At 40.0% G+C, this 12,702-nt stretch overlaps 1 protein-coding gene across 1 annotated transcript in view; it reads left to right on the top strand.

The window, feature by feature from the left end:
* otog (otogelin) overlaps window positions 1-12,702 on the top strand; it is a 53,347-nt gene that overhangs the window by 9,945 nt on the left and 30,700 nt on the right. The window contains exons 11-18 of the mRNA XM_035651990.1: window positions 2,134-2,266; window positions 4,124-4,301; window positions 5,815-5,939; window positions 6,507-6,719; window positions 7,262-7,427; window positions 8,519-8,593; window positions 9,149-9,192; window positions 9,424-9,589. Of these exons, the coding sequence (XP_035507883.1) occupies window positions 2,134-2,266; window positions 4,124-4,301; window positions 5,815-5,939; window positions 6,507-6,719; window positions 7,262-7,427; window positions 8,519-8,593; window positions 9,149-9,192; window positions 9,424-9,589 (1,100 nt within the window). The remainder of the gene's footprint in view (window positions 1-2,133; window positions 2,267-4,123; window positions 4,302-5,814; window positions 5,940-6,506; window positions 6,720-7,261; window positions 7,428-8,518; window positions 8,594-9,148; window positions 9,193-9,423; window positions 9,590-12,702) is intronic.

Genomic DNA, 12,702 nt, shown 5'->3' with positions numbered 1-12,702 from the left:
GATCGATAACTGTCGCCAAGCTTTACCTCTGCGTCTTGCTTATCTTATTCGCTTGATGTGTAGGATGTAGGGAATTTGATTCTCCAAAGTATAACAAGGTGATAATGCACAGGCTTTAGCAGGGGTGTGATGTACTATAGAGGTTGTTTTTCCCCCCAGCTGTTTCATCACCTGTGCCAGAAGCAGCAGCAGTGCTATTGAAGTCATTAGAGGGAACATAAGAGCAATAACAACCAGTAATGTTAACATCAGTATCTGGAGATATGAGGGCAGGCAGCAGCACAACAGAGTAATCATGAGTTTTTAGCTGTGCAGCCATGTGGTACGGACCTACACGTGGGGAAGAGAAGCTGCTCTGACTCTAGCACTGTCAGTCCTAGTATTCGGTCTCTGTCAGTCTCCCACTCATACAAACAGTCAGTCACACAGTACAGCACAAACACAAGCATACATAGATAAAATGTGCAATGTGTACACACATATATAAACAGTATATAATAAATTATAAATAAATAAACCTTGTTGTACTATTAGGTATTGCCTGTCAAATGTATGTTGCTAGACAGTTTGGTCTCAGAAACGTTTGTGAAATGAGTGTGCTTTGTAAACATACAAATGACGTATGTGAACAGAAGGTAAAATAAATGAATTTTCCCTCCATGATTCAGTGGAGGACATTGGACAAAGAAGGCTTTTTATGACTGAATGAAACCTGGATGTAAATATTAAGCAAAGATTGTTGCAAGTACAATGGTAGCATCAAATACCTAAAAAATACTTCATGTTTACATTTAACTGACAAGAAACCTCTTACGTAGGAGGTAGGGGCAGCCGTGGCTCAGAGGTAGAACGGGTCATCCACTAATTTGAAGGTTGTTGGTTCGATCCCCGGTCCCTCTCGCCACATGTCGAAATATCCTTGAGCAAGTAGCAATGCCTACTTGAATCCCCGAATTTGCTACTTGGATTTGGTAATTGGTAATGGTAATATGGAACCTGTGACTTTGTATATTGCGCTTCTTTCTAGTCTTCCGACCACTCAAAGCGCTTTTACACTACGTGCCACATTCACCCTTTCACACACATTCACACAGCGATGGCAAAGCCCATCGAACAGAAACTAACGCATTCATACACATTCACACACTGATGCACGGCATCGGGAGCAATTCGGGGTTCTGTATCTTGCTCAAGGATACTTTGAAATGTGGCACCAGGAGCCAGGGATTGAACCAATAACCTTCCGATTAGGGGAGGTGCCTCTGCGCCACAGCCGCCACAGTAAGATCAATGAACCATGTAACGCACTCAAGCTCTTACCGAAGTCAGTCGGAAAAGCGGAAACATCTTTTCCATCAAGAAAAACCTTCAGTGCCGTTCTTTGCCCTTCTTTTAATGAAGAAATACTCTCCAGTTCTGATATAACTGCTGCTATGCTAACCTCTTTAGCGGCCGCCATTGTTCTTTCCGGTTCCGTCAAACCTAAACCACCACAAAGTTCATAGAACACTGATTTTTCAGAGCCACTGTGGTGGGACACAAGCACATTAACTTGAAGCCTGACAAAATGGATTCTCACCATCTCGGTAATTCAGTTGCCTTGCAGGGTAACATTTATAGGAGACCAGGAACAGGAAATGTGTTCTCTGGTATCAGAATCACATGCTTTGTACACCTAACCATCACCCAAACCTCCCCAAGATATACACACAGATATTAGACCTATCCTCCAGCACTAGCTGCAAGACTTTAATTTTTAGCCTACTATTGGTAATGCTGTATGTAACTGTGCATCAATGGACAGATGCTAGTAGCAAATTTGCCTGGGGCAGAGCAACGTAATGACGCATTTGTGCAAGTTGGAAATGTTATAACTCAAAAAAGTGTGCATATCCCAGAGCTTTATGACTCAACTTCATAAATGTACAAAGACTGGAGGGAAAAAACACAAAAAAGAGAGCGCTGCGATTTGAAAGTAAAGTAAAGTTGTTTTTACTTTCCTTCCCCTTCTTGTATTCCTCCCGCTCTCTTCCCATGATTTCCCTCTCATTATGTGTCCTGTTGTGTATCTGAATTGCTGCTGTTTGGGATAATGCCAACATGCTTTATCAAGCCATCTTGTCTCAATTGCAGAATTTGGATGGGGCCTGCATCCAATCAGTTAACCTGGTTATTGACGAGGATCCAAGAACGGAGATTACACTGAGTCACATTGGAGAGGTCTTCATGGCCGGACAGTACCGCATCTCCCTGCCCTATTCTGATGGTAACTCCCTCATCTTTTACCATCTTCCAACATTGTTCACATCCAGCGCCAGACTTCTTTCAGCACTTTACGGGTCATGGCAGAGACGGATTGAATGACAGCTGTGCTATTGAACAGATATTTTCCCAATACTTTACTGGGTTAGCACTTGCATTGTGTTGCACAAATGCATTCCCTCTGAGTATTACTGCCTTTTCACGCCAGTGTTTTCAAGACTGCGGCATTCTGTTGATCAAGTCAGCAGCCTTTTGTATGTTCAGCGATGAACTGTGTGAGAATGATCTGATATTTTGATACCTTAAGGAATAAAAACAACACTAACACTTAGCACTTAATGTTCTGTTACAAATAGGTTTGGACAAAGTACTTTGCATTCCTGGCTCCATTTAATAGTATTTCCTGTCAGTCAATTAATCAATCAGTCAGTCTTTGTTTCTATAGAACCTTTCATGTACAATTGAAAGTGCTTGCAGACAGACACAAAGAGACAACAAATCAATAAGAATCTCAAACTACAAACCCAAACACATCCAAAACTAGTACTGAAAGGTCAGTTAACTGATTATCAAAAGTAATTTTTTAGCAGAAAATTGTCAGTTAGACAGTTGTTTAGCATTTATCAAGTAAAATTTACTGTTTCCAGCATTTCAAATATGAGGATTTCTTTGTTTTATATCATTGTTTTGGGCTGACAAAGAAGCTATCAACAAATCTGTAAAGGATTTTCACGATTTTCTGATATTTTATCAACTAAATAATGAATAGATTAATTGGCTAAATAATTGATAAAGATAATCATTGTCTATAAAGGTCTTGACTAACTGGTCAAACAGACAGTGATGAACCTCTGAGATTTCCATCAGCTTCACTAGAGTTGAATTGAAAGCAGAAAATGTTTAACTGATCTAAAGCTGTAAATGTTTTTTTTAGGTTTCTATATAATGGTTGGTACCAGAAAACTGCACAGACATTCTACACTAATACAGCGAGAAAACATCATCCATCAGTTAAAGAACAACAGGTTGACAAGCTGTGTTCCCTGTAGTGATGTCACACTGTACTGGCACACCCAAGAGTACACTTCTACATCCCTAAAAGGTCGTCAAAAGCAATATTTTTAGGATTAAAGAATAAATTCACCACTAGAAAGATGATGTTTTCCTAAAACTGGGCTGTCTATGCAACAAAAAGACGCAAATATTTTTTAAATTGGTCCTACGTGACCAAAGAAAACGGGATGTGGTTTTACAGCAACCAGAAGCTCTGGCCACGGGTGACACACTGCGATTTGGCTGGTGCTTGGTTTCGGCTTGTCCATTTTCAAGCAGAAAAAATTGGCGGCCTGGTCACATAATTTCTCATTTTACATCTTAACAGAACTCTAAAATATGTTTCTGAAAACATCTGAGGCAATTAATAGTCAATGCAGTAAGTAATGTTGATTAATATTTTATCAGCACAGCCTAGTTTGACGGTGTGATTGGAGTATTTGGATTTGGATTGGATTGCATATTTGCACATTTGCATATACTACCCACATTGTAATGATACAAAGCTGATTGAAAGTTAAAGGCACCCATGTGGAGTTTTCAACCACTATTAGTGCTGTGGAGTAATGTTTAACTGAACAGGTTCCTGTTTTGTTTGTATCTTATGCACAGAAATGAGTACACAGTGACATTATACATAGTCCTGCTGACATCTCATTGATTAACAGGTAATGTGCCAAGAGACGTAGAAATGCAGCAGTGAAGAAACAATGTTTTATGGAGAAGTGAATTTATATCCATTTATATGAACTTAGCCCATCTATCAGCATCTGAAAGCCTAAATGTTCTCCTCCCGCGTCTTCCGCAGACACCTTCCACATCCAGGAGCTGTCGTCCATGTTCCTCCAGGTGAAGACGGCGTTTGGCCTGCGTCTGCAGTACAGCTGGAAGGAGTTTCGCCTCTACCTGCAGGCCGACGAGCTTTGGAAGGACGACACGGTTGGCCTGTGCGGCACCTTCAACGGCAACATTCAAGATGACTTCCTGTAAGTGTGTGCTGGCTGACCTTTAACCCATCCCGCGCCCTCCGTTAACCCTCCCTCCAACGATAAAAAGAGAGAGCATACTCCTGTTTCAGAGGCAGAGAGGGAGGTGATGGTGAAGTGCTCTCTCTCTCACACACTCTCTCTCTGTAATGCACACTGGCTCGGCGGCTCGGCATCAAAAGCCTCGCTCTCTGATCAGCTCTTTTAGGCGGGCCAGATGAGCGCCCAACTGGACACGCCACTTCAACAAGGAATTTACTGTTAGCGGAATAGGGGCTCCACTGTACCGTAGCGTAATGGCCGACCATAATGGGCGGATGTTGTCTAACAGCTGTAAATGGATATACATCCCAGTCGGTGACTGAAGTGGTCGTATGCTACTAGATAGAAAACTGGAATTGACTTTGCCCAAAGCTCTTCTGAAAAGTCTTTAAAATTATGATTTGCTGAATCCTGTTTTATATTTTGTCTTCATCTTGATGCTAATCATTTAATTCTGTTGTGTTTGTTTGGGTTTTACTAGGCTTGAAGCAACAGTAGAACAGTTTATGGAGTTATTTACAGTTGTTTTAGACATAATGAAAATCTTTTTGAAACACAAATTGACATATTTAATGGCTAGAACAAACAAGATGTAAGTAAGTCAGAAACACAGCAGAAGATCCTTTCCTCAGCTATTCCGATTTTAAAACTGGCTGGTTCAGAGTCGGTGCCTCATCTCAAACCAGTTTTTTTGCGTTTGGACAACCAAAGAACTGACTCTTAGCCAGGAAAACTTGTTCCAGCAACATTTTGCTAGTAGTTCAGTAGAACAGTAGTTCTCAGACCTTTTTCATTAATGTACCCCCTTTGAAATATTTTACCCCCTGACCAGCACAAAAACATTTTTAGTAGAAAGAAAAAGCCTATATAAAGATGTACAAGAGAGTGACATCAGTGTCTGATTTATTAAACAACAATCTTGTAACTGAAAATCACTTAAATGCTTCATTTCAAATGTTTAGAATTACTAAATTCATGGCAAACCATTGTGTTAAAGACAGGAATATTGAATATGAAATGTGGTTTATCGAACTTACATTTACATTTGTTATTGAACTTACTACAGCTTAATAATTTTGGGTATTATGCATTTTTAAATGAATAAAATCTCACGTACCCCCTGCAGTACTCCAAAGGACCATTTGAGAAGTACTGAATAAGATGGTCAATAATTATGATTGGACTATACCACTGAGAAAAACACCCCAAAATAAAAACACTAGTACCTGTTATTGCACATGTCAGAAGACCTTTTTCTGTTACACTGAAATATCAAAAAGCTTCTGTGTGTTAAGCTTTCTGTGTTGTTGTAGCTCTTGCCGTCAGCATGCTAAATACATAGACTACATACATTTATTCCGTCAAAGTGGAAACGTTGTGGCACCTGCAGCAGAAATGGGAACACTAACTGGTATAGAACGACCCTGAGGCTTGATGCTCATCCTGAATCTGTGCTCTGGTTTTCCTGCAGATCTCCATCGGGTATGATAGAAAGCACTCCTCAGCTATTTGGAAACGCCTGGAGAGTGTCGTCAGCCTGTTCGGCCAGCCTGAGTACGCCTCAGCTCGATCCTTGTGACACGCACCAGCAGGCCGGTCAGTTTCTCTACTTCCTAGCTGTTTCTGTGTCAGTGGTGAAACAATAGACATACACAGTGTTATATGTTATGCTGATGTTAATTATCTCAGAAACTGACACTGTAAAACATTCTAAATATTTAAAATGATCAAATGAGGCTGTATAATAAATTTTAAATATTGTGATGATATTCTAGCTCTTATTGTATATACTTAATGTATAAATCAGTTTGGTCTCAATGTGTATCTTCACATTTTGTACCACTTTTTTGTCGACAGATCATCTTTTTATTATCCTAGATCATAAAGAAATTTAGAAATTACTTTAATATAGATTTACATCAAACATAGTCCATTAATTTATAAGTTAGCACTCTAAAGCTCATCAAATTCCTGGAGGACTTTTACTATGAAGCTGCTGTAGACACATGAATTTACATGGATATGTTTGAATCATATAAGTCAATGTGGTATATAAAGTGATATATATTATCAATTGAGATTTTAATATATACCAATTAATAACTTTAACTAAAGTGTTAACGTGTGTTTCATGACGTCCGACCTGCTCCCTCCCATGCTCAGTGGCCTATGCCTCAGAGATGTGCGATATACTGAACCAGGATCTGTTCTCCGCCTGCCACGAGTACCTCAGTCCGACATCCTTCCATCAGCAGTGTCGCTCAGACACCTGTAAGTGCGGGACGCCTTGTCTCTGCTCTGCACTGGCCCACTACGCACGCCACTGTCGCAGATTCTCCGTCATCATTGACTTTCGATCGCAGATAACCGACTGTGGTGAGTATTCGCTGTATTCACGTTCTACCATTCTAAGACATTTTGTGTACAGGTCAAAGAGTCTGGTTTGTACCAGGATTCACCTCTCGCTGTTACGGACAGATGAATTCATAAATGAATTATAATAATGCGTTTTCTTTCTTTTCTTTTCTTTATTGCTGATTTCAGATCCAAATGTCAAACTTTCCTCAATGTGTCGATGCTCACAGTTGAGTTTCTGAACATAAACATTTGGGATTTGGGAATGATGTGACATGAGTCAGTGTTGGTTGGGTCTGAAGAGTACAAGTTTGACAATGAAAAATCTAGTGGTGGAGCTTACTAGACCTCTCTAGCCCACTCATCTCTGCTTTAGATTAGACTGTTATTAACTTGTTTCCATCGTCTCAAAAATTGCAGGTTTAAATGTGATGACGTTGTGACATTAGAACAGTGCAGTACATCCCAGTACTGTATACTGAATAATCACTCAGCAGCGTCCTGTTCTGCAGAATTATGAAGTAATATGTAAATGTTAACCTGCTAACAATGTCTCTCTGCAGCGGTCACCTGTCCTGCCACCATGCAGTACGGCACCTGCGTGTCATCTTGCCAGCGCCGTTGCTCCGCCCTCTCTGTCCCGCAGCACTGTGGGGAGGAGTGTGAGGAGGGCTGCGTCTGCCCTCAGGGATCCTTCTACAACCATCGAACCCACACCTGTGTGCACAGGTAAGACTGAGGGGGCGGGGTCTCAGCCTCCATTTTTCTGTGCAACATAGCAACACAAGGAGAGAGATACGATAATTATCACACTCTTGTGTAGCATTAAAATGTATTTTAACTTTATTCAGACAATAAATTGCTACATTGGTGCCGTTATTTTAGCGTAAAGTTCAGGAGGGAATCAGTGTCCTTGTTGTGTATCAGAGCAGCTCCAGCTCTGGCTGCTGCGGTGTTGTGGAAAGTTGTGAAGCCCGTTAACCGGCTAACTGGCTGGAGTCACTCCACCAAACAAATCCTCTCAAAGTGATATTTGTATCTGCTCTGAAGTTTAGGTCAGCCTTTAAGTGGAAAGCCTTGTATCTCTCCTGCAGACGTTATAGAGCCAGAGGACCTCAGTAATTGTGCTCTCCCTTTCAGCCTGCTCTGCCCTAGAAGACGTGGAGCTTAATTCCTCTTAAATGTCCCAGGTTTTTACATCCTAGTGCAGCGCGGTGCCTTACTTACCATGTGATAGAGTTACATCAAGGAATTCACAGTGAAACCCCCCTTTCATTCCCACTCGGGCTGGGGACGACACAGATATCTGATAACCAGTGAGAAAGAATTTGTAGTACAGAGGCCGATGTGTGGCGCTGGCCTATATGTTACAAGGCTTTCAGCCTCCGCTTAACACATTTAGCACAGCGTAGATCCACTGCAGTTCTATGTTTTTATATAAGAATTTAACTTAAAAGAATTTAGTCTAAACAGATAAGGTTGTTTGAGGGAGATTTGGTTGTGGATTTGACATCTCGAGCACTGATTTTACCTCCTAAAGCCTGCTTATCATCCCCCTATCCCCTTACCTATAATACTCTGTTTAAGGTAACACAAAGCCCTCTTTAACATAATTCTTTACACAATAAAGAACAAACTAAACAGTGTCTGGTTTACATCACTCAAAACTTGATGTGTGATTTTGGATTTAGGAGATTCTAACTAAAATGTATTTTTGCATACAGAAACAAACAACTGTTCCATCTGTCACTTTCATATTGATGTTTTCTCTGTGAACCGAGTTGGTCTTGTTTTTTTTGTTTACTTGTGTGGTTTTTCAGGAGCGAGTGTCCCTGCAGTTTCCTCGGAGCAGATTACGAGCCTGGAGATGTGATCATGACGTCAGCAGGTGTTCAGTAAGATCCTCTCGTCCGTCATCCTAAACTTAGCCCTCAACACACTCCCGCGTCTTAAAGGACAGTTGCAGCTTTGGCTCTTTCTGTTGTTGGTGTTTGGATTTTATATTGCCCATACCTTAATGTTAATAATGATTATGATTAAAGAAACACTTTTCACTGACTTCTGGCAATTCAGCTATCAAACAGTTGGAGACAGCAGAGTAAACAGTTGTAGTTAGTTAAAGTAATCCATTACTGTGAATGAGAACACTAATCAGGACGGAGACAAAGCTGTCTTAAAGTTAGGTTTCCGGTTGTTGCTGTGGGTCAGATATCCTCATGTTCCTTCAGTTACACTGACAATGACTCCTGTCAGTCACAACCCAGACAAGCAGACAAAGTGCGTCTGACTTTTTTTTAACAGGGCTTGATTCAGAATATTTAGTGTGCACAAAAGTGAAAGAGATTTAATTTCACATTTATTAATCTCCCATGTAGTTTCTGTATTGACCTTTATCATGTATCATTATCATCATCATCGTCATCATCATCCTATATTCTGTGTTCTTGCAGACTCTGTCTGAACGGTAAATTGGTGTCCCAGACAACAGACGGTGGTAAGTCACTTTAATCAAAAAGGTTTTTCAGTTCATTCTTCTTATTTCTCATGCTGGGCAGATGCTTTGTTCAACGTGTCACATTAATGTTTTATTCTGTAGTGCTTATAATATCTATGCTTGTACGAATGCTCCATTGTAGTAACAACCATGCAAACAGAGGCTCATCAAAATTGCCAGTTAACTGTCATCCTCTCTCCATCATATTCATACATTCTCCTCCTCTTACAGACAGGTTGTGTCCAGCTGGTCAGTTCTACCAGAACTGCTCAGAGGGGGACGATGGCCTCCTGTCAGGAAGGGGTGTGGCCTGTGAGCGCACCTGTGAATCCTACCTGCTCAACCTCACCTGCTCGACACATGAGCCCTGCGTGGCCGGATGTACCTGTCCTCCTGGGTGAGTTATTTTGTCTATCACTGAATAGTAATAGAAAGGTTCTGCTGGCTTACTGGTATGCTTGATCTGCGGCGAGAAATTAACATTATAAAGCTCATATAAAGAAAATATGTTTTAAATATGGAACAAAAGATTACTTTTGATAGTTTGATTGCTGCACCCCGATGTAGACCCAAGGCTGACTAAAGGTTGTCGTTGGGTTATGGTTCATAGTGTAGCTGGACAAATATTTACGCTCCATCCGCAAAAGTTTATTCCCTCCAGTTAGGAAGCGATACAGCAGATACAAAAACAAATGGAGAATCTTTTTGTCACATCTCAGATCACTTTATCAATATACTGCAAATTTGTGGCACATTTTCTCAACATAATGCAGCCATGATGCTGATTGTCCCTGAGGTTGACTGGCTGATACGTTTAGTTTTAGTTAGCGACTGGAAGGCTGATGGTTTGATTCCTCATAGAGGTTGGAAGAGTTGAAACTCAAAGTGTCCCACTGTTAACGTGTTACTGAATGTCTAAATGTTCCTCTGCGGTTAGTCATCTTCCTCAGCTGTCAGGTATGAAGGTGCGTACAGGTATGAAGGTGACTCAGTCTGATCACCTTTTTCTTGATAAATAAAGGTTAAGAAATGACTGTGTAGGTTTGGTGAAATCTAAGGCTCTGAGTGTACCAGGCTGACTTTCGGGGTCAGCAGGGGGTCGGACCGCAGACTGATTAAAGACTCTCTAAAAAATGTCATACGATCTAGGAATAATCCTCTGACCCTACTCCTCCTACTGCCTCTGCAAGGGGATGGCACTGGGTCAGGGATAAAAAAAATCAGTACCTGGTGACGCTAGTTACTTGGAGGGAGGTGAGACGTTGTACAGTGGTGCAATTGTAACTCCCGGAAAAATGTATCCAAATTTTTATTGATTGTGGAAAAGAGTCCTTCTGGGCCAGTCACAGCCCAGAACTGGGGGCTTGCTAAGGCCCACAACGTCTACCATGGTTCTATTGCTGGTCATAATAACGCAATTTAATTCAATAGGCATTATCTTGAGCAAACATGTCACTATGAAAGTGAGTAAATCACTGGTTTTGAAACATTTAGAAAAGTCACTGGACTGAGTTGAAATTGTTCAGGTTGGTTTGAAACTGTAGTTTATAGGAACCACATGTTGATCTGCTGAGATTTAAAAATCAATAGGAAATTCTGTTAAGTTTCGGTGGTGACAAAAACTCCCAAATTCCCAAAGCCTTCCTGTTGAGGCAGTGGTATTTTTTTTTGTACTCCCTACTAATGTTTATTACTGCTAGCGGCCATATATTTTGACCAGTTTTAGATCATGTATAGAAGACAGAAATGTCCTCACAACCAGCAGATGAGGTGGACAGACATCATGGAGTAGATTACAGTCATCTGATCCCTGTAATCCCTTCTGGCTGTCGGCCTGAAAAGAGGGTTAAGTTGTTTCATTCTCTGACATCAACCTCGAGTCATCCTCATTACAATATGCACAGGCAGGGGTCACGTTAAACATATCCAAGATTATGACACTTTTGCACAGATTATATAGCTGATTATATCTGAACTTGACAACAGAAGCTCAGTGTTGAGCACTTTTTGGTCATGGTCATTAATACACACTGGATGTATAATTAATGATATTCTTAACTTTTCTCTTGAACCTTAATGCAGAATTTACAGAATAAGCATAAACACAACAAGAAAAAAACACACAGTGAAGAACTTAAAATAAAATACACATTTCAAGATAAAATATACATATTATTTACACATCATATCAGATTATATTATCTTGAGATCCCATAAAATAATTTGTGATCCCCTTTAAAAAGTTTATTTTATTACACAGATCCCAAAAAAAGGCCTAAAGAGAGAGCCACACCACATAAAATGAAAAGACTAGAAGCTGACTAGAAGTTATTCAGGCAACAACAATATATCAACCAATTTTTTTTTACATGAATTTTTGGGATGACTTAGTTTACTGAAGAATTGTGACAAGATATGTACTAAGTGGTTCAATTTACAGTTGAAAACTAGTCAACAAAGCAGTAAAACTGAATTGATTGTTCAGTATCTTTACTGGTTTTAACTGGAGTTGCTCTGATACCAATACCAGTATCGTAAATTCCTCCGGTACTGCCTATAAAATGGGATATCGGCATGTACATGTGTTTGTGCACTGATCCAGTAGTAGTATACGTTATTAAATTTCAGGTAGGAAAATCTGTATCGGGAAGGAAGAAATAGTATTGGAACATCTCTACTTTTAACCTAAAAGTAAACAACCACTTACTTGATATATAAAATATAAAAGAAAACATATGAAAGGTAAGATTATAGGTCACAGACTTTGCCCTTAGGTCTAGAGCTTTGATTCTCTGCTTGAATCCGATTGAACCCAACACTGTGAGCCAGGTTCGGACCCAAAACTGCTGCTGTAGGTCAGGCTTGGACAGAATTAGATTTAAAAATAAATATATATCTTTAATATTTTATTAACAATGCATGCAACTGCAATTAACGAGTGATTTTGTTATTAGTTTTTATAATAATTTACAATATATTATTATATGTAGTTTACTTTAACTCTTAATAAACTTTTAAAGTTATTTTTTTATTCTAAGTAGAAATTTGGTTTCCGGTCGGGATCGGGCCCAAAACTGCTTCCGTGGTTTGGGCTCAGTTCGGGCTTGCACATAATTTTTTGGGCCTTGGCTCAGGTCAGGTCTGATTTTTTGGGCCCAATCAAAGCTCTACTGGACTCAGTAGGTCATAGCTACTAACAAAAATTCCCTCAAATAAACATACCTTCTAGTACTAAACAAAAATACAGAAAAATTCAGATCTATAACTTTAAATTGTTTAAATATATAGGTGAATATACATTTTATATCATCAAATTCCACACAAGTGAAACCTGTACACCATAATTAACCTCTCTCTCTCAGGTCAGTCCTAGTCTGTAAATATCATCAGTTCCTGTCTGTTGCTCAGTGTTTCTACTAACAGTATTAAACACAGTGACACAGAGAAAAGGTTAGACAGGTACAGAGACACCCTGTAGTCACTGTGACCCTGCATCACCTCTGTTGACCG

This window comes from Morone saxatilis, unplaced genomic scaffold (assembly GCF_004916995.1).
Source record: "Morone saxatilis isolate NCDOM2014 unplaced genomic scaffold, NCSU_SB_2.0 Contig11, whole genome shotgun sequence".
NCBI classification, from domain to species: Eukaryota; Metazoa; Chordata; class Actinopteri; family Moronidae; genus Morone; species Morone saxatilis.
This window is presented reverse-complemented; position numbering and strand designations above follow the sequence as displayed.